At 53.3% G+C, this 19,756-nt stretch overlaps 2 protein-coding genes across 5 annotated transcripts in view; one reads left to right on the forward strand and one right to left on the reverse strand.

Annotated features, from left to right (window-relative positions):
* TNFAIP8L1 (TNF alpha induced protein 8 like 1) overlaps positions 1–7,682 on the forward strand; it is a 44,992-nt gene extending 37,310 nt beyond the window's left edge. For 2 of the 4 annotated variants that reach the window (XM_038770822.1, XM_038770824.1), the window contains one exon: positions 6,899–7,681. In XM_038770822.1, coding sequence (XP_038626750.1) covers positions 6,904–7,464 — 561 coding nt within the window. In that variant the 5' untranslated portion in view covers positions 6,899–6,903 and the 3' untranslated portion in view covers positions 7,465–7,681. Of the gene's footprint in view, positions 1–773; positions 885–3,558; positions 3,780–6,898 lie in introns of those variants that run through there. The other 2 variants (XM_038770825.1, XM_038770826.1) reach the window with 2 other exon arrangements.
* A 2,361-nt stretch (positions 7,683–10,043) lies between these two features.
* Positions 10,044–19,490, reverse strand: MYDGF (myeloid derived growth factor). Its single transcript, XM_038770827.1, has 6 exons — positions 19,302–19,490; positions 17,742–17,792; positions 16,607–16,668; positions 13,102–13,183; positions 11,820–11,892; positions 10,044–10,734 (listed from the first exon to the last, which is right to left on the reverse strand). The coding sequence occupies exons 1-6, from the start codon at positions 19,488–19,490 to the stop codon at positions 10,655–10,657; spliced, it is 537 nt and encodes a 178-aa protein (XP_038626755.1). The 3' UTR covers positions 10,044–10,654.
* Between the last annotated feature and the right edge of the window lie 266 nt (positions 19,491–19,756).

Consider the following 19,756-nt stretch of genomic DNA (forward strand, 5'->3'; position numbering starts at 1 on the left):
AGAGTCAGGTACCGGGTCCACACTCGAGGGCAAAATGGGGTTTATTTACGACGCCCGCACCCGAGGCCGTGTTGGGAGCAAATAGGGAGAAGCGCTCCCGTTTAGGCAGCGGAGGATCCTAAGCGGGAAAGGGGGGGCCGCGCTAGTCTCCGCAGGAACAGAACCGGAGGAACAGGCGATCCCTGGCCGGAAAACCTCGAACCTCGTCCAGCTGGTTTCACATCCCCGTCCCTAGTTAGCTACCCTTAGGGGAACCAGTTGGCTGGGCGGCCGGCGAGGGGAAAGAGGAAGGGGAGAGCTGAGAAACCAGCAGCAGGACAGCGCTCTGCGGAATGGGGTTTCGAGATGGGGGAAAGTCCTAAATCTGGATCCGCCAACTCGCCACGTGTGCCCTCCTTCGGGGGGCTTCGGGGACGGCAGAGGGAGAGACGGAGTCACGGAGGTGGTGGTGGTGGGGTGTGTGTGAACCGAAGGGGGTCGGGAGGAGGCGTTGCGCCGACCAGCTGTCCCCCTTTGGGCATGATCCCTGCCTGGGGATGGGGAACGACTGGTCTCGTCGATCCCAGGGCCATCTGCTTAAAGTCAGCTCCTTACCTGGTGGAGTCGCCTCACCTGTTGAGTGACGTCCCCAGGGGCCAATGGAGCAGCGGGACCCCTCCCTCCCCGGTTGGAAGTTGGAGGAGACGCCTGGGGGCGGGGTGGGGAGAGGGGGACGTTTCCATGGCAACAGAGACAATTAGCCATTGTCCCGGCTCGGCGGAGAAACTCCCGACGTTTGGACGGTTGAGTTTCATCCCCATCCCCGTGCCCCTGGGAGACCAGACCCCACGAGAGGCAGGGAGCCCGGCATTAGAGTCAGATGGTGACTTCTGGGAGGTAGACTGGTGAGTAGTAACCCGAGGGACTGTGCTTGTGTGGGGACCTGTGTGTGCCAACGTATGTATTCGTGTTCCCCTTCCATCTCTATATGACTAAGTGTGTGTGTGTGTGTGTGTGCATGTGAGTGTGCACTTGGGGGGCGTGTGCATGGGTGAATGCATGAGAAAGTGTGTCTGTGTATGCTTATGTGCAACCTTGCGTGTGACTATGTGTGGGTACACGTGCATTTGGGTTCATTTAGGCACATTCATTATGCAGGTGTGGGCATGCCATGTATATGGAAATGTGTATGTCCAAGTTGGTGTGCCCATACGTGCATCTGGGTGCATCAGGGTGTTTGTATGTACTCAATAAGCAATTCAGGTTGGTATTCTGACTCAGCGTTAAGGGAGGTTGATTCCCTTGCCCCACTGTGTATGTGCTCTCATATATTCGTTCAGATGGGTGAGGTGAGTCCAACCTGGGAAGCTAGGGTGGGAGGCAGACCAGACCCCGTGTCCTGTTCCCTTCTTCTAGGTGAGAGCTGAGGGTGACCATCATTTATTGAGCGCTTACTGTATGCAGAGCACTGTACTAAGCGCCTAGTACTCCCACTCCAGCTTCCCTGGTTGGACTCACCTCACCTCACCCACCTGAACGAATACATGTGCATGTACACACACACACACACACCCCGCCCCCAATGTGGGGAGGGGGGTTGGGAGGATGAATTCTGCATCCCTCAGGATAAGGGTGGGGGCAACCCCCCCCCCCCCCCACACACACACACAATCACCCCACAACACTGTGAGAGCAGGGAAAACTGAGGCTTCATAGCTAGGCACAGAATGGGTTTTGGGGGCTGGAAATCCAGATGGGGGCAAGAAGGAAGGTGGGAACCCCCTCTGCCAACACTGCCCTCTCAGGAGCAACCCTTCTGAGCTCCTGCCCGTCACCCCATCAATTATTCACAGTCTCTGTATGGCAGGCATGAAATATTGATTCCACCCTCACCTTGGTGGGGGCAATGGATGGCCCTAGGCAGGGGTGGGGGGTTGTCTGCTGAGGACCAGGAGGGTTGATCTTAGGCCAGAACAGGGGATGCAGAGCTAAGTGGTGGGGACGCCTATAGGGGTGGAGAACAGGGATAACTCCTCCTAAACCGTGAGGCCGTTGTTGGGTAGGGACCGTCTCTATAGGTTGCCGACTTGTACTTCCCAAGAGCTTAGTACAGTGCTCTGCACACAGTAAGCGCTCAATAAATACGATTGAATGAGTGAATGGGAAGAGCGGATGGAGTAGGTGGGGCTAGGGGTGAAGAGGAACAAAGGCAGTGAGTGGGGCAGGATGGTGCACTGTCCCAGGAAGAGAAGAGGAGAATAGATGGGGGAGGGGAGAGATCCTGGATGGGGCCTGGGGGGTTGGGGAGGGGAGAGATAGTGGATGGGGCCAGGCGGGTTGGCGAGTGGAAGGCAGCTAAGCCAGCCAGAAAGGTGAAGAAAGGTATGTGGAGGCAGGGCTAAGATGTTGTGGGATGTTTGTTTGCTGCTGTCTCCAGGGTGATCCACCCAGAGCGCCTCCCTGATTGGAGTGTCAGGATGACGTGGGGAATCCACAGCCTCCAACCCCCTCCTCACTCTACTAGCATTTGTGCCCCCCACCCCAACTCCAACCAGCTTCCAGTTCACTCCCGTAACTGGGAGGAGAGGGGCGAGGATTCAAGGAAAGAGGCAGATATCCCCGGTCCTTGGGCTGAAAATGGGATTTCAGGATGATTCAGGGAGCTTGCAGCTTCGGGATAGTTGGAGATGGGGCAGCAGGGGAAGGTGGGGTCAGCTGATTCTGACCAGTCCAACCCCTGCCAGATCCAGCAGCGTGAGAAGCAGTGTGGCTTAGTGGAAAGAGCAAGGGCTTGGGAGTCAGAGGACATGGGTTCTAATCCTGGCTCTGCCACTTGTCTTCTGTGTGACTTTGGGCAAGCCACGTAACTTCTCTGTGCCTCAGCTACCTCATCTGTAAAATGGGGATTAAGACTGTGAGCCCCACATGGGACAACCTGATTACCTTATGTCTACCCCGGCGCCTAGAACAGTGCTTATCACATAGTAAATGCATAACAAATACCATTATTATTATTATCCAGCAACATGGGTGGGAGGGGATCTCAGTCCCATTCCTGATGCTGGAAGGTCTGATTCTCTCTCCTGCTGCCCTGCCCCCTCCCACCGTATCCAATTCCTCCCCACAGACTGGGCTTGGGTCCTTGACTGGTTTTGGGATCTGCCTGGTGGTGGGGCCCAGCTTCTGGGAGTCAGTGGCCACAAGAGAGACCCAGTGGTGGGGAGGGGGGGCACCACCCCAACTTGCCTCCCCATTGAAGTTAGTGCCCAAATCTGTGGTACTGGGCGCTATGTTTGTGTAGCTCCTGTAGTCATAGAAGCCCAAGTGTTCATTGTGAGTGTGGCTGTGTGGAGAGAACTTGCCAGAGAGACTCAGGTTTTGGGGTTTCTGGCCCCCGCTCAAAAGCCCTTGGATCTGATTGGAGACCAGGGTGAGTGAGGCTGGCGGGGGCGGGGGGGGGGGGGGGAGTTCTAGCCCAGGCAACTGTGAAGAAACAATGGCTTTGCCCCACAGCTGGAAACTAGGGAGAAGCAGGGAGATGAGGGCAGTTATAACCATGGCTTAACTTGGGGGTCAGAGAGCCCCCATCTCGTGGACTGCCTGATCCCAGGTTATCCCATCTGACTTCTCCCCCAAATGATGGTGTCGGGGAGGGAAGCAGAGTTGAAATAGGACCCCGTGCTGTTGGTCCTGCGGCTGGAGTCAGGATCATCAGCCCAGAGGCCCAGGAGAGAGAAGTGTTGGGAATCTGCCCTTGGGCCTGGGGGAGGCCACAGGTTGAGATTCCTGTTTCTTCCAGGGTGAGAGAAATGAGAGGGGAGACAGAAGAAAGAGGGTGGTGGTGGCGGGGGGAACTGTGGGTAAAGCCTTGGGAACAGTAGCCCCTCTCCAGCATGGGCTGAGTGTACCAAAACCCAAAAATCTCTTCCCACCCCCACATCCCGGGGGCAGAGGGAGGCTTGCTGGAAAGGAAAATTCCCCACCATCCCGTTTGAGGGGCCGAGGTCATGGTGCCTCCCCCATCCCTGCCCCTGGGACAAAGGGCCCTTGGCTGCCGGTATGGAGGGCATGGATCGCTGCCCTCTACCCGCCCCCTGCATCTCCACTCAGGGCTGGGGGAGACAAAGGTGTCTTTTATTCAACTGGGCGAGACCCAGGGAAGCTGTGGGCTGGCCACACGCCCCTCCAGCAGACACGAGATGCGGTCTCTTGGAGCTGTCAGCCCCCCCACGTGGCTCTTGGCTACATGTTCCTTGTCCTACAGCCCGGGTCTAGCCTCAGTGGGCGGCCTCCCCCCACCCCCAACTCCAACCCCAAACAGTAGTGGTAGTATTGGTTGTAGTTATGATATTTACTGAGCACCTACCGAGTGCAATGCCCTGTATTAACCATTCAGGAAAGTCCAAAAGATGTAAAACAGAACCCAGGACAGGGATGGAAGTATTGCCGAGCAGGGGAAAAAAAGGTTTAAGCAGTGTGTGGGCCCCAGCGTAGCCACCCAAAGGGGAACCTTTAAGGGAAACCGGGTGGAGGGTTGGGGGACAAGCCCCTTACCACTTTCCCTCTTCTCCTTCCACCTTCCCCCAACTTGTTTCTGTGTGGTTAGTAGAAGCCCGGGACCCTGTACACTTTTGATCCTATCAGAATAGCCCAGCGTGCAGATGCCGTATTTCCGATCTGTCGATATTGATGATGACAATAATAATGGTATTTGTTAAGCACTTCCTTTGTGTCTAGCACTGCTCTAAGTGCTGGGGTAGAAATAAGATAACCAGATTGGACGCAGCCACTGCCCCACTCAGGGCTCAAAGTCTAAGGGGGAGGGAAACACCCCATTCTACACGAGGAAACGGAGGTACGGAGACGTGAAGTGACTTGCCAGAGGTCACACGGCAGGCAGGTGGTGGAACCGGGATTAGGTCCCGGGTTTCCTGTCTCCCAGTCCTATGCTCTTTTCACTAGGTAACCTAGGAGGGTTTGCAGGCCCCAGATCTGTCCCTGATGTGTCCTGAGCACCTAACCCTTCCCTCAAGGGGCCTACAGCCGAACGGGTGAGGCAGTAGACATGTGTTGATCAATATCCTAGAGTTAAAGGTGAGAGAGGCAGTATCAGTGACAGACTCAAAGGAATAAATCAATCAGAAACTCCCACAAACAGATCATTTCATGAGTGCTTGAGGTGATTGGGAAGCAGTGTGGTCTAAACCGCAGCCCTGGGACTCAGAGGACCTGACTTCTAATCCTGGCTCTGGCACTTGCCTGCTGCGTGACCTCAGGCAAGTCACTTGACTTCCCTCTGTCTCAGTTTCCTCTACTACAAGCTGGGGATTCAAAACTTGTTCTCCCTCCTACTTGACTGTAAGCCCCATGTGGGTTTTTGGCATCTACCTCAGTGCTTAGAACAGTGCTTGACTCATAGCGTGTGCTTAAAAAATACCGCAAAAAAATAGATGGGCTAGACAGGAGTCTCCAAAAGTGTGAAAGATGGACAAGGAGAACAACTTCAGGATAAGGGGGCACTGATTGAAGCTTGAGGGTGGTAGGTTCCAAACAAACCCAATTGGGGTGGGTGATGGTGAACTGATTATATTTATTCCCACAGGAAGCTGTGCCACCAAAAATATCAACAGGACCAAGGGGGTTTGGATAGATCCATAGATGAGTTGGCCATGCAGAGGGGAAAGTCAGGGGTTTTGGTTGGTTCATCCTTAGCCATGAGGAGGGGCATCCAGTTTCTCCAAATGTCCTGGTGCCCCAGTTGGAGTCAGTATTCTGGGCCAGATAGAATGTGGGTCTAACTTGGGATGGCATTGCTCAGGGAGTGATGGTCTGTGAGAAAGACAGAGTAGGCTCAACAGTGGTTTGGCTACACTCCTGGCTGACTGGTCCCTGCTAGGTAACTGGAGGGAAAGTGAAGGGAGGTAGAGGAGAAACTTAGGGTTCGTTCCTAAACACGAGAATGGGCATCCAGGAGGACTTTCTTCAAGCGCCCTGAATGGACCATGGGGCTACCCCAAGTGCGGCACTGCTTGTGGCCTTATGCCCTCACTCATGCCAGCTGCCAAATCCTGCCCTGGAGGGATGCAGATGTTTTGCACCTTTGGAAAGGAAGCCTGGTGTTCGCGTGGTCCGGACATCTTATGTGCCAGGATCACCGAGGGCATTTTGACTCTCGAACGGCGTGGGTGACCTTTGAGGTGGAGAGAGGCTGAGTGTATTCTGACCCGAGGACATGGGCCCAATCTATGATTGCTGGGGCCACTATGAGTGCTGGGGCACTCAGTAAATATTGATGGCGATGTTGATCAGTGGACCCTTTCCCTGGCACTGTGATTTTTTTTGGTTTGTGCTGTCCACTACATTAAAATCCAGTTTTAGGCTGCTTGAATTAAAAAAGTCCCCGTGGCACAACATCTGGATTCTTAGAGAAGCAGCGTGGCTCAGTGGGAAAAGCATGGGATTTGGAGTCAGAGGTCATGGGTTCAAATCCCAGCTCTGCCAATTGTCAGCTGTGTGACTTTGGGCAAGTCACTTAACTTCTCTGGGCCTCAGTTCCCTCATCTGTAAAATGATTAAGACTGTGAGCCCCACGTGGGACAACCTGATCACCTTGTAACCTCCCCAGCACTTAGAACAGTGCCTTGCACATAGTAAGTGCTTAATAAATGCCATTATTATTATTATGACCAATCTTTTTCAGCCAGCCAGGTTGAGAGGTTGCGAGGCAGGGAGAGAGATTGAGGAATAGATTGCACACTCCCTGAGGGCAGGCGCCAAGTCCAGCATTCCTACCGTAGGCTTTAAAGTATAGTGCTTGGTATCCAGGGCTCAATACAAACGAATGAGTGACACCCATTCCAGGTGAGGGATGGGCAACTCACACCTGTGCTTTCTCCTTTCTGCCCCCCTGCCCTTGCAGCTGAGATGGACACCTTCAGCACCAAGAACCTGGCCATACAGGCCCAGAAGAAACTCCTGAGCACGATGGCATCCAAGGCGGTGGTGAGCGCCTTCATTGACGACACGAGTAGCGAGGTCCTCGATGAACTCTACCGTGTCACCAAGGAGTTCACGCGGAACCGCAAGGAGGCACAGAAGATTGTGAAGAACCTCATCAAGATCGTCATGAAGCTGGGCGTCCTCTACCGGAATGGGCAGTTCCGCCCAGAGGAGCTGGCGCTCCTGGAGCGGCTCCGCAGGAAAGTGCGCCAGCTGGCCATGACCGCCGTCAGCTTCCACCAGATAGACTTCACCTTTGACCGGCGGGTCATGGCCACCGGCCTGGCCGAGTGCCGCGACCTGCTCCACCAGGCCGTCAACACGCACCTTACGGGCAAGTCCCATGCCCGCATCAATCACGTTTTCAACCACTTTGCGGACCCAGAGTTCCTGGCTGCGCTCTACGGCCCCACTGAGCCCTACCGCACCCACCTGCGGGGGATCTGCGACGGCCTCAACAAAATGTTGGAGAATCAGAGTCTATGACGTCCACCCACGGCATGGTGTGGTGTGGCAGCCATTTTGCTGTTGTTTTCTCCCAGTCCCCATTTAGCCAGCCTTCTCTTCTACCACTCTTCAGGGTGGGGAGCAGAACGTCCACCCCTCGCTTTTCCACTGGACGAGACCAGGACTGCCAGATCCTTTGGGATGTTCAGAAATGATGTGCACGTGTGTGGGGGTGGGGGGAGGGCAGTTCTCATGGATTAAACTGTGCTGGCTGACTTCTAAAAATCCTTGAGTCAATGACATCTTTCTAGCGGGAACCCTGGCCTCTTCCGAACAGGATCCCCTTTGGCTGGCTCTAATTTCAAGCAAAGCCATGACAGCCTGAAAGCAGGCAATAGACCTAATGGATCCAGTGAGAAATTGAAGCTGATGCCTGCAAGGGCTTGGAACGTGATGAGAGGGGGAAGGTGGGTCTGGGCCTTGACTATCTATAACCAGCCTGGCATCCCAAAACACAAGGAGTCTGCAATGATGGTTGGAGGGGAGATCCTTTACAAATTGCACAGGCACGGGACCCTATTTTCCCCATCTCATCCTACCCCCCAGCCCACTTGGACTTTTGGCCAGAGGGCCAGTTCTGGGTCCAGCCTGACTCCTTGGGGGGAGGTGATCCTTTCCTTTGTGAACTTGTTGCTCCTGAAATAGGAGCCTGCCTCAAACCAAATATCTGTGCCATTCTCCCAGAAGACCCTAAATAGAAGGGGGGCTGATTAGAGCAGATGTGTTGTCTTTGTTCCTTGGTAACTGCCCAGTCTGTCCTTGGTGTTCCACGAATTTTAGATTTTTAATTAAAAGAAGAGACAGGCAGCACTTGAGCTATTTAAATAAACACACACCCTGTGGGCGAATCCTTTTAAGTGGTGTGTGATCCTGGCAATGTTCGCCCCCCCCTTTGTTTTGGCACTTTCAACTGAAATAAGAGCCAGGTCCCAGTGGAAAGAGAAAACTGCTGGGGCCTTTCCCGACTGGAATTGAATTCCCAAACTCCCAGCCTTGGCGGAGCCAGAGAAGGGAGTTGGAGGATTGGGATCCAAGACTGAGGGATGATTTAAAGCCCTGGTCCTCTATGCTGGGTTTTTTTTTCTGCCTATGGTACCTGCCTGCTTTCTATGCCCCTCTACAGCCCCTCCTACTTAGACCATTAGCCCCACATGGGACAGGGATTCTGTCTGCCTGATTAACTTCTATCTACCCCAGTGCCTAGAACAGTGCTTGACACATAGTAAGCATTTAACAAATACCATAATAATAATGACCTGCCTTGGCTTTGGCTCTAAAGAAACTGGCATGAGGTCACAGTGGAGAAAATCCCCGCTCATCTCAGATGACCACTTTCCACAACCCGTTGGGAGCTTGGCTTTTAGTAACCAAACAGCTAAAGGCCTCCACATCTGTGCATCAGTTTTACTGTTGGGGAAACAGGGGTCATCCCACTGCCTTTCCCTACTCACACCCCCCGCCCCCAACCCCCCAAAAATGGCTTAATCTTCCAACCTGCTTGGGCCTCTTAAGCATCCAGGTAGGAGATGGCTCAGAAACTCTGGTGGGTCTCTCTGCTAGGAGTGGTTGTTCCCTTGATGGGCCATCAGGCTGAAAGGTGTCTCTGTCCTGCAAAAGAAAAAGCTGGCTGCCCTTCAATTCTGGCCAGGACCTAGATCCCTTTTTGCTTTAGGGCTCTTTCTTGGTGCCTTGCCTACGGTCATAACTTCCCCTTGCTCCGAGGGCCTGGATGTGGGCAGGATTCCCTTTCCACAGGTAGGCAAGCAGGGAAACATGGGTTAAATGATTTAACTTCAAAAGAGGTCAGGGTGAAGAGAGAGGGGCAGGTGGGAGGGGAGAGAATGGTGCCGGAGGGGAGAAAGGCGCAGGCTTTGCATTTTTATAGGCTATTACTGAAACTTCTCTGAGATGCTGCCCAGTTAAATCAAACCCACACCCTCATGGGAAATGTTTCCTGGTTGCAGCTGCTTCTCACATCCCGGCCGTGCGTGTGACCTGTAAGCATAGGGATGGAGCTGTGATGGCCTGGGCTCATTGCCGTTTCCCCCCATTGCAGTCTGCTCCGGGCTTTCACCACGCTGAATGGAACCACTAAAACAGCAGGGCCTGGGTTCATTATCTTTCCAGAGATCCCCAGCGGGCAAGGGCTTCACCAATGGATGGGCACTAGAGAGACCCCTGGGCAAGCCAGTCTTCCTAATACAAAAGGCTCTGGCAGTAAGGCCCAACCCCTCTCCTGGCTCCCAACACCTATATTTTTCTATGAAATTTCACCCCATGGAGGTTGACCCACATCGTCTAATACTCTGCCCCAGGGAAAGGAAGGAACAGCTATGATAGCCATATATCAGGAAGGCAAAGGCGGCCAGTGTGTGTGAGAAAGAGAGAGATAGTGATAGAGAGTGTGTGTGGCAGGGGGGATATGACAGAGGTGGGGGAGGGAGAGACACTGGCAGACCAAGCTACAGGAGGGGCTGGCAGATGGAACAGTAACTACACTCAGTCTGAATCGGTTTTGCCTGGTCCTGCCACCCAAGGAAGGAAGGAAACACCTCCAGAAATGACTTTCTCCCCCACCTAGCCCTGTTTTATTTGAACAACAATTTTCAATCGCTCAACCGATGCGGTAAACCACTCAGGTAGGTTTAAGAAAAGCTCTGGGGCAGCACTTGATAGAAATAGGGCACCAGGTGGATCTTAAAGCCACCACTTTCTCCCAAACCAACACGGCCGAGTCAGGGCAGGGAGGAGAGGAAGGAGGAGAGGTTTGGCCCACTGCATCCCAGTGGCTTTCCCTGAACAGAATAGGAAAGCTAATCTCACTGGACAGAGCAGCCTTAACTCCTTCCCTTGAGGAAGCTCTGCAATCCAGTCTCCTTATCTTCCCTAGAAGGTCTTCCTGGGAAGATAAGGAGCCAGGCCTCAGAGTGCCAACACCAGCAATTTCAGAAGCGGCACTCAAGTTTGAGAAGTAGGTTCTTGGAAGTTCCCTCCCTGCCACAAAGACTGCTGGAACCCCAGTTTCTCTGATCCCAGGAAGCACGCTCACCACTTAACTGGGCACATCCAAGGAGGGCAAAATTGGCTTCCAGTCTCCTCCCCACTAGCCAATCAGGAATTAACCACCAGTTCATAGCCGAGAGTAGACAGACTCCTCTTGGGCTCCAGCTCAGAGTTCATCATGGGGTGTCTTGGCCACAAGAACAAGTTTGGACAGTTCGGAGCGGAAACGCCCTTCTCTGTGGGACACTAGGGGAAGATGAGATGCATACACATACAATCATTGATTAGATTATAAACTCCTTGAAGGCAGGGCCTCTTTTACTCTATTATAGTCTCCCAAACACTCGACAGAGTGCTCTGCCCACAGTAGATGTTCCCTAAACACCGACAGATTGACAAGAACCCAGTCCAAATTCCAAAGGATTTCCCTGAGAGCCTGAGTCCTTCTACCCTGCTTGTTTTTAGATGGTAATCCTCTTGGGGGCAAGGGCCTGGATCTACTTCCCACCTGTTGATTTTTTTCCCCCAACACCAGAACAGTGCTCTGCACACAGTAGTTGCTTAATAAATACCATTACTAGACAGATTTGCACGGCTGCATTTTCGAGGTTATCTGTTAGATACTTGCCACAGAAGCAGCGCGGTCTAGTAGAAAGAGCACAGAGCTGGAAGCCGGAGGACCTGGATTCTAGCCCAGCTCGGCCACTAACCTGCCGTGTGACTGTGGGCAAGTTATCTGTGCCTCAATTTCCTCATCCGTAAAATGGGGACTTAATACTTGTTCTCCCTCCTACTTGGACTGTGAGTCCCATGCGGGGCAGGGACTGTGTCTGACATGATTATCTTGCTTCCACTCCAGTGCTCAGAACGGTGCGTGGCACATAGTAAGCACTTAACAAATACCACAATTATTACTATTACAGATCCCTCTCCTGGGGGTGGGATAGGGTAGTAGAGGTAGTGATGAAGCCCTTAAATCGGACTCATGGCTCTGAACCAGGTTTCTGGCTATTTTGGGGGCCCCTCGTCTCCATCTCTGCTACGCACTTTGGGTTCCCACCCCACTCCCCACCCACACAGCGCTTCTTTCCCCGTCTTTATACTTGGTTGCTTCCCCTATCTGGAATGATTTTAATGTCTGTCTCCCCTGCTAGACTGTAAGATCTGTGACGGCAGTGCTCACGTCTAGCAACTCGACTGTACTACACCCTCCCAAGCACACAGTATGCAAGTGCTCTGCACACAGTGGGTGCTCCCCCAGTCCCATAGATGGACTGATTGATTGAATGGTTAATCTCCCACCCCATCCCCCATGCTTTCAGAAGGCATACCTGTGGTTTCAGTCACTTCAAACTCCTCTTCCTTTAAGGGAACATCATTGTCTCCTGCAGAGGCTGCCTTAGACTGAAGGGAACAGACACCAAGTTTGACCGATAAACCCTCCCTCGGTGGCTCAGTCTGCTTTCCCCTAATCTGCTCTTGGGTCTCGGTGGCTGACGGGACATCGCCAAGGTCAGCCAACTGTCCCGAGCCTATCGAACAGCTTAGGTGCTCATGACTGAAGGTCAAAAGTAAGAGCTCAACCCTAACAGAAAACGCAGTTTCCAACTTTTAAGTCAAAGTTTCTCTTTCAGTGAAAGTGATTTAAGGTTCCCGAGGGGTAATGAAAAGCTTAGGACTCCTATCACCCTGACCACCCCTTCTGCCATTAGCCAAGTTAACTGGGTTTCCCCAGCAGGGATTGTAGGTACTTAGACTCCTGGAGAAACCTAAGCTGGAGGGTTAAGGAGCTGTCTCTGTTCTCCCCTTTCCTCTCCCCTCCAAGCTCTCATTGGGCAGAATGACAGAAACCCTAAATGCTGCCACAGGGCAGGGAACCTGTCTACCAACTCTATTGCGGTATACTCTCCTGTGCTCCGCACGTAGTCAGCCCTCAATTGATCCCAATGATTGATTAATATGAAGTCAATAGACTGAAGGCTTGGCATTCCAAGCTCAGTGCCCGGAGACCTGGAGCATCCCAAGCACAATTGATGTAGATCTACTTGAACAACAACAAAAAAAAGGCGACGCTCTCCTCTTATCCAGGTCTTGCCTCTGGCCTGTAACGCCCTCCCTCTTCATACCTGACAATCACTCTTCCCACCTTCAAAGTCTTATTAAAAGCACATCTCCTCCAAGAGGCCTTCCCCAGCTAAGCCCTCATTTCCTCTTCTCCCACTCCCTTCTGCGTTGCCCTTGAGGCTCGGACTTGCATCCTCTATTCACCCATCCCTCAGCCCCATGGCACTTATGTACGTATCTGTGATTTATTGATTTATATTAACGTCTGTCTCTCCCTCTAGACTGTAAGCTCGCGGGCAGGGAACGTTTCTACCAACTCTGTTGTACTGTACTTTCCCAGGTGCTCTGCACACAATAAATACGATTGACTGATAAAATCAGAACACACACACTGGTTCTCTGCCTTAGCCCCCTTTTCTGGCCATGGCTCCCCTTCCCCGTGGCCTAGGGATTCATGACACCAGACCCTCAAGCGCTTGGGCGGCTGCCTGGCCACAGAGACCCGCTCTCTAGCCTCTTTAACCACACACCCGCTCCTGGGGGACTTACGTAAGCCATGCCGTACTCGATTTTCGCTCCCTGCACTTCCGCTTTGAACTGGGTAAAGAACAGGTAAGATTTCCCTTGGGGCCTGGAAGAAAAGTTCAGCCGTCACTCAAGTTGGGGAGGGGAAGGCTGGTCCTCAACTTGCACCGGGAGAAGGCCTCCCCCCACCCCTGCACTTCTCTCCCCCCGCACCAGCTGGGACTCGTTCAGGACCCAACAGAGCTCGGGATGGAGGTGGGTAGGTCCACGGGACCTAAGGCCAGGCAGAGAGGAACGGTCAGAGATCTACTCCAGAAATCTCGTGAGTGCCACCCTGCGAAGCATGGAACCAGCCAGGGTCGGTTTGGTGCCATTGCTGGGACCGGGCTGGGCCACGGCAAAGTTGGGACGGGCCCCAGACTTCCAGTCCTGCCAAGACCCGATCGGAAACGGGCCAGTCAAACGGCAGCAGGATGCCCAGGCCAACCGCGGTGCCTTCCTCCGGTCATCGTGTCTGGCTGGGTTTAGGGGGCACCTGTGGCCGCGAGGCTAGGAGTGGGATGGCCGGGATCCACCTCTGGCAAATTGTAGGCTGGAGCATCCAGCCTCCTTTTCCGCAGTGACTCATCCCATTGAGGATAACTCTGAAGCACATCTTGTCTCGAGATGTCTCGGGAAGCTAATCTAACGGGCTCGCTTACTCAACCCCACACCCTTATGAGAGATGGTTATTTCCCTTTTGAAGATAGGGAATCTTAACAACCTGAGAGGGTAAGTGGCTTTCCCAGAATCATTTCAGTGGAGTTGGAAAGGTGACAGCCCTGACACCTTGCGGCCTTACACCCCTTTAGCTCCTTCCCCAGCAGCTCGAAGACCCTTGTTGCGGAGCAGTGGGGGCTGGGTAAAGGTTTTGATTTTCCCATTGCTTCACGTGCCACCTCGTTCTCTGCTTCACCATTCGGAGGTAGTCAGCTTAGGTCAACTACTCACGTTCTCGAGAAGCAGAGTCGGAGAGGGCCAGAGGGCAGAGGTACACCCAGGTGTTTGGGGTTGGAATGCCAGCCTGGCTCACCCTAGGTCACTGACAAGAGCTGAGAGCCGCCAAGTGGGGCTGGGAAGACCAAAGATCGGGTCTTCGAAGCCTTCCTGTGACGGTCAAGCAGGCTGGCCTGTCACATGGCAGGGGGAGGGGAGCTCAGATTTCTGGAGTTGAGGAACTGCTTACTCTTCAGAACCCCTCCCCAGAGGGAAAGCTCTTTTGCCTGGAGTGGCGTTTGCTCAGCCGGTGACACCAGCTGGAGCACGGGGGGGATATGGGCAAGGAGGAGGGGGCTAGGAAAGCGGGGAGAAACCCCAGAGCCAGGAAGGCTGAGGTAAACCCCACATTTAAATGAGAAACGAGTGCCAGATCAGGGATACGCCATTACTCCTGGACCTAGCTTAAGCTGTCCTTTGTACCGATATAGTGTATTTTGTTCTAGCTCAATATTTTGCAAGTACCTAGGGATATCACTGATGCCTGATGCTGTTGCAATACTGGTTAGCTGTTTATAATCACAGAGTGTCCTGGAGTGATCGGAGGAATCTGAAGTGGTAGGAGAGATTTGCTCTTACAGGGAGCGCACAGGGAATTGAATTGAGCATTCCTTCAAACCCCACAGCCGTCCCTTAGCTTCTGGGACTTGAAAGCTTCCTGGGCCTTTCCGGGACTCCAAATCGGAGACACGGGATGAGGGATGGTGACAGCAAACTACCGAGGCAAACTCAGGGTACACTACCGTGGCCGTGACTTGCCGTGGGCGCTAGGACCCTGGTGCTAGAAACTGGGCTTACAACCTCAAAAGTATCCAAACATATTCCACTGCTGGCCATTCTTCCCCCTCCCTCCCCAAACAGCTCCACCCCCTACTCACCCACAATGCAAGGTTGGCCAAATCCCCAATTCACCAGATGTGAGCCCAGTCATAACAGTATGACTGGGGAGGGACGAGACCCGAAAAACAAAACCTAGAGAAGTAATTTGCCTGCACTCTAGGAAATCCCCTTTCCTCAGCCAATCAAATCCAGAGAGGCAACGGAGGAGAAAGAGCTTTAGCTGTGGGAGCCTGGAAGGGAACGTTGATAAGAGAAGATCAGAAATTGGCAGAGGCTTTCGAAATCCTTTTCATGCTCATCTTTGCCGAAGAGAACAAACGTGACCGGATGATGGGGCAAATCCCACTTGTGGGGAAAGGGAGGGAAAGCCAAATTAAAACAGGGGAAGGAGCGGTTAAGACCATCTTGGAAACCTGGCTGGACTGAAAGCCCGAGGGCTGGCCGCCAGGAGCCACAGTGTCCTGAAGGAGTTGGGGGATTTTCCTGCCCAGCCCCTGGCCGTTACTTTTTTCTGAGAACTCATGGAAGGGTGACTGTTGTGGCCACCTTAAAAGGAGGACAAGGGAGGCGTTGATCACTCTGCACTAGTCAGCTTGACACTGTTACCTAGGAGGACACCGGCACAAGCAATCCAACTGCCACCACCCAGAAGAGCTCAGACCTAGGAAGCATCCGGCATGGCTTTGTGAAGAGCCTGTCGTACCAGGTGGAGGGCCAGGCTACGTCATCCTTGCTGACAAATGGACAGCTGGATCAGTCAGGCTAAGGTGACATATGGAGTAGGGCCCCCATAGGGCTGGCTCTGTTCAATAGCTTTTCCGGGGACCTGAACTGAGAACGAGCCCGCCAGGTTTGCAGGAAGTAAATCAAGTGGGTGCGGCTGGCACTTTGGTAGCCAGGAATGGAATTCAAAGTGACCCGGGGAAATTGGGGGGAGGGGAATTAAGAAGGGGCAAGTGTAAACCATGCCATTAAGGATGTAAAAGGCCCAAGATTGGGGAGAGGCCGGTTAAGCACAAATGTAGCAAGAATAGCGCTGGGGATCCTAGTGGACCCCGCAGGCTGAATATGAGTTGGCAGGGAGGTACCACTGGCAAAACAGCCAAGCAGGTATCAGGAAGCAGTGCGAGAGAAGGACGGGAGGGTCCTTCTCCTCCTCTGTCCCGGACAGACTCACATCACAGTCCTGGTCACAGCACTTGAAACTGGATGGCTAGGTTGGAGAGGGTCCAGAGAAGAGTGACAGACATTGGGAAAGAGATGGAAAATTGGCATCAAGGGGATGGGGGGGGTGAAGAATGGGGAGTGCCTGGCTCCGAGAAGGCGGAAACAGCATTTCCCACTCTTGGAAGGGTCTGTTGACTGGTGGTTCCCTGGGACCACTGGGGACCAGAGCAGTGGAAGTGGGCCCAAATTAGAGCGGGAAAGATTGTGGTTGCACAGACAGAACTTCTTCTACGTTGGTCAATTCTCTGGAACAAGGCACCAAAGATGGTTGTGGAGATCTTGAAGGAGAGAACACCACCCAAGCAGTTCTGGGGTGGTTCTGTCTCTCACCTACCCGTAGCTGGGGACATGGTTTTGACTTGATTTTAACCCCCTATCGTCCAGGTTTCAGAGCAGACATTCCCTGCTGCTCGGCATGAGAACCCACCTCCAAACTGAACAGGAGAAGAGGAGGTTGTCTTCACTGATGCCAACACTCATTTGCCATTGCTGAGGAGAGAGAAAACAACTAGAGGGTAAAAGATAAGAACCCACCCTGCCTGGACCAAGGCCTTTTTTGGTTTTCCACCCTTCACTGGGTTCTATTTTCTGTTTCCCACGCGGGGACCTGAGGCATTCTTTCAGAATGAACCCAGGCCGAGATGAGCATCCCCTTGAAGTCTCTGCTTCCGGGGTAAACAAGAGCTGTTATGGTTAACCCCCAGAGATCACATCCCTCCTGCTGCTCTATTAGCGTGAGTAACCCGCTGCCAGACCCACTCTGTGTATTTCAGCTACAACTCAAATTGGCTGGAGAGGTGCATCCTGCTCCAGGTCACGGATGAATCCTGGGTGCAACTCCTGCAAGGGTCCAGGTTGGAATCCCCAAAGTTTCTGGGTTAACTTCTCCCCACTACCCCTGCCAGGCTTCTTTCCAAGAGAAATTGGAGGGGGCGTTGGGGTGTCGGGGTGGGTTGGGAAGTGGAGGACTGGATCTAACCCCAGCTTGACCTGAGTGTATTCTGAGGCTGTCTCGGCCTCTCTGAGCCTCAGTTTTCTCCATCCATGAAATGGAACGATCAAACTCATACCCATCTCTGGGCCTGAATAATGGATGATGAGTGGGATGATCTTGGTGAAATGCCTCCAAGGGTGCACTGTAGCAAACACCTTAGCAGTCAGACTCTGACAAAGCCCTTGGCAAATACCCAGTGCCAGGAAAGTGTCACAAAATAATTTCTGGGCAAAGATATGGACTTTAACTGCCACCAGGAAGCAATTAGAGCTGACCCTCAATCTCCATTCCTGCAAGACTGTCACCAAAGGGCACCATACAGCAGTTAGTTGAATTATGAGTGGGAGGAACTCCTGGGGTTGGGGGGGGGGGGGGTGCTGCCTCCATCCCAGACAGGGAAACCAAGGCATGGACTGAACCATGGTGCTGGAGTGAGACCTCAGCAGGTTTCTTACTCAATATCCCAGGTCTCTAGATAGATCCTTGTTCTCCATCCCCCAGGGTCTCCTGTCTCCTAGAGTCAGCCTGATCCTGCTTCCTGCTGGGCCACAGAGGGGGTTTAACTTACCTCATTGGTTCCTCCCTGAGCCGCATACGTGAACACACAGGTGTACTCGCCCTGGGAAACACACGAGGGTCATGTGCTGTGCAGATGAGACATTTCTGTACAAGCTGGGAAGCCGCAGTGCTAGAAGGCTTCTCTTTCAGAGAGAAAGGAGGCATGGCTCAGGGGCAAACTAGCTTGGACTGGGGCTAGTATTCTGTATCCAGCAAGCAGTTAAGTCAGGGGCCCGTATCCCATCCCCAAGATACAACACAGGCTGCATCTGATACTATTCTGCCAGTGTTATAAAGGGGCCAGTGGAACTATCCTTGGGTCCTCTGGACTGTAAATTCACAGAAGCAACATAGCCTAGTGGTAAGAACACAGCCTTGGGAGTCTGAGGATATGGGTTCCAATCCAGCCTCGGCCATTTGTCTGCTGCGTGACCTTGGGCAAGTCACTTAACTTCTCTGTGCCTCAGTTCCCTCATCAGTAAAATGGAGATTAAGACCGGGAGCCCCACGGGAGCCAACCCGATTACTCTGTATCTACCTCAGCACTTAGAAGAATACTTGGCAAGTAGTAAGTGCTGAATAAATACCCTAACCATTACTATGGGCAAAAAACGTGCCTGCTAACTGTTGTATTGTCTCAAGCTCTGAATATAGTGCGCCGCACTCAGAAAGCGCTCCATTTATACCACCGATTGATTAATTTCTGGACTGGTGCCTTGAGTGAGGATGCTCTCATCCTGGCCCCCCAGGGCTACGTTGCTAGCCTGGGGCCCCACCAACCTGGTACGTGGCAGCCGCGCTCAACTACCCGGCGCCCTGAGCTGGGGCCTACCCCTCCCTTAGCAGTAAATAGCCTTTTTCCGGGAGGATCGGGGTCCTTTAGGGCTACACACCCTGGAAGAGAAGAACGCTCTTGGAGGCTTTACCCCCTAGAGATCCCTGGGGGAGGAGGAAGGAGGGAATTTGGGGGGCTTCGTTTCGGGAAGGGAAAGCGGTTGTGGGAATCAACCTTGGGCGGGAAAGGTGTTCTCCGCCCCACCCCCCCCCCCGCCATTTTTCTCTCCATCCCCCCCGTCTTACCTCCTTCCCTTCCTCACAGCACCTGTATATGTTTGTACATATTTACTACTCTTTATTTACTTTACTTGTACATATATATTCTATTTTATTTTGTTAGTATGTTTGGTTTTGTTCTCTGTCTCCCCCTTCCAGACTGTGAGCCCACTGTTGGGTATGTTGCCAGCTTGTACTTCCCAATCAATCAATCAATCAATCAATCAATCGTATTTATTGAGCGCTTACTGTGTGCAGAGCACTGTACTAAGCGCTCGGGAAGTACAAATTGGCAACACACAGAGACAGTCCCTACCCAACAGTGGGCTCACAGTCTGAAAGGGGGAGACAGAGAACAGAACCAAACATACCAACAAAATAGTCCAGTGCTCTGCACACAGGAAGCGCTCAATAAATACGATTGATTGACTGATTAAATGAAAAGCAGGCAGCGACTTGTCACCCTCGCCTCATAGCGTTTTTGACGATCCCCGCGGGGCCCCGGGGTGCGCCTCACCAGGCTCCGGGAGAAGGAATGCACCATCCCGCCGGGTCGCACGTCAAACTCCACCGTGCTGGCCTCCTCGCTGCCGGCTCCCGCCCCGACTGCGGCCTCCGCCGCCGCCAGCAGCAGCAGCAGCAGCAGCGGCGGCCACCCAGGCCAGAGAGGCCCGCCGGCCTCGCTCCGCCCGCCCGCCGCCGCCATCTTGGAAGAGAAGGCGGGCGGGCCGCCGCCAAGGCCACGTGGAAGTCGCCCGCCCCACGTGACCGGCCAGCCCACTTCCGGCCCCCCCCCGTGAGCCGCTCCCCTCAGAGTGCTCTGCCCAGCCGGCCTTGCCTCCTCAAGTTTTAGTTTAATAATAATGGCATTTATTAAGCGCTTACTCTGTGCCAATTCCTGTTCTAAGCGCTGATCATCATCATCAATCGTATTTATTGAGCGCTTACTATGTGCAGAGCACTGGACTAAGC

The sequence above is a fragment of the Tachyglossus aculeatus genome, chromosome X2 (genome assembly GCF_015852505.1).
Source record: "Tachyglossus aculeatus isolate mTacAcu1 chromosome X2, mTacAcu1.pri, whole genome shotgun sequence".
Lineage (NCBI taxonomy): Eukaryota > Metazoa > Chordata > Mammalia > Monotremata > Tachyglossidae > Tachyglossus > Tachyglossus aculeatus.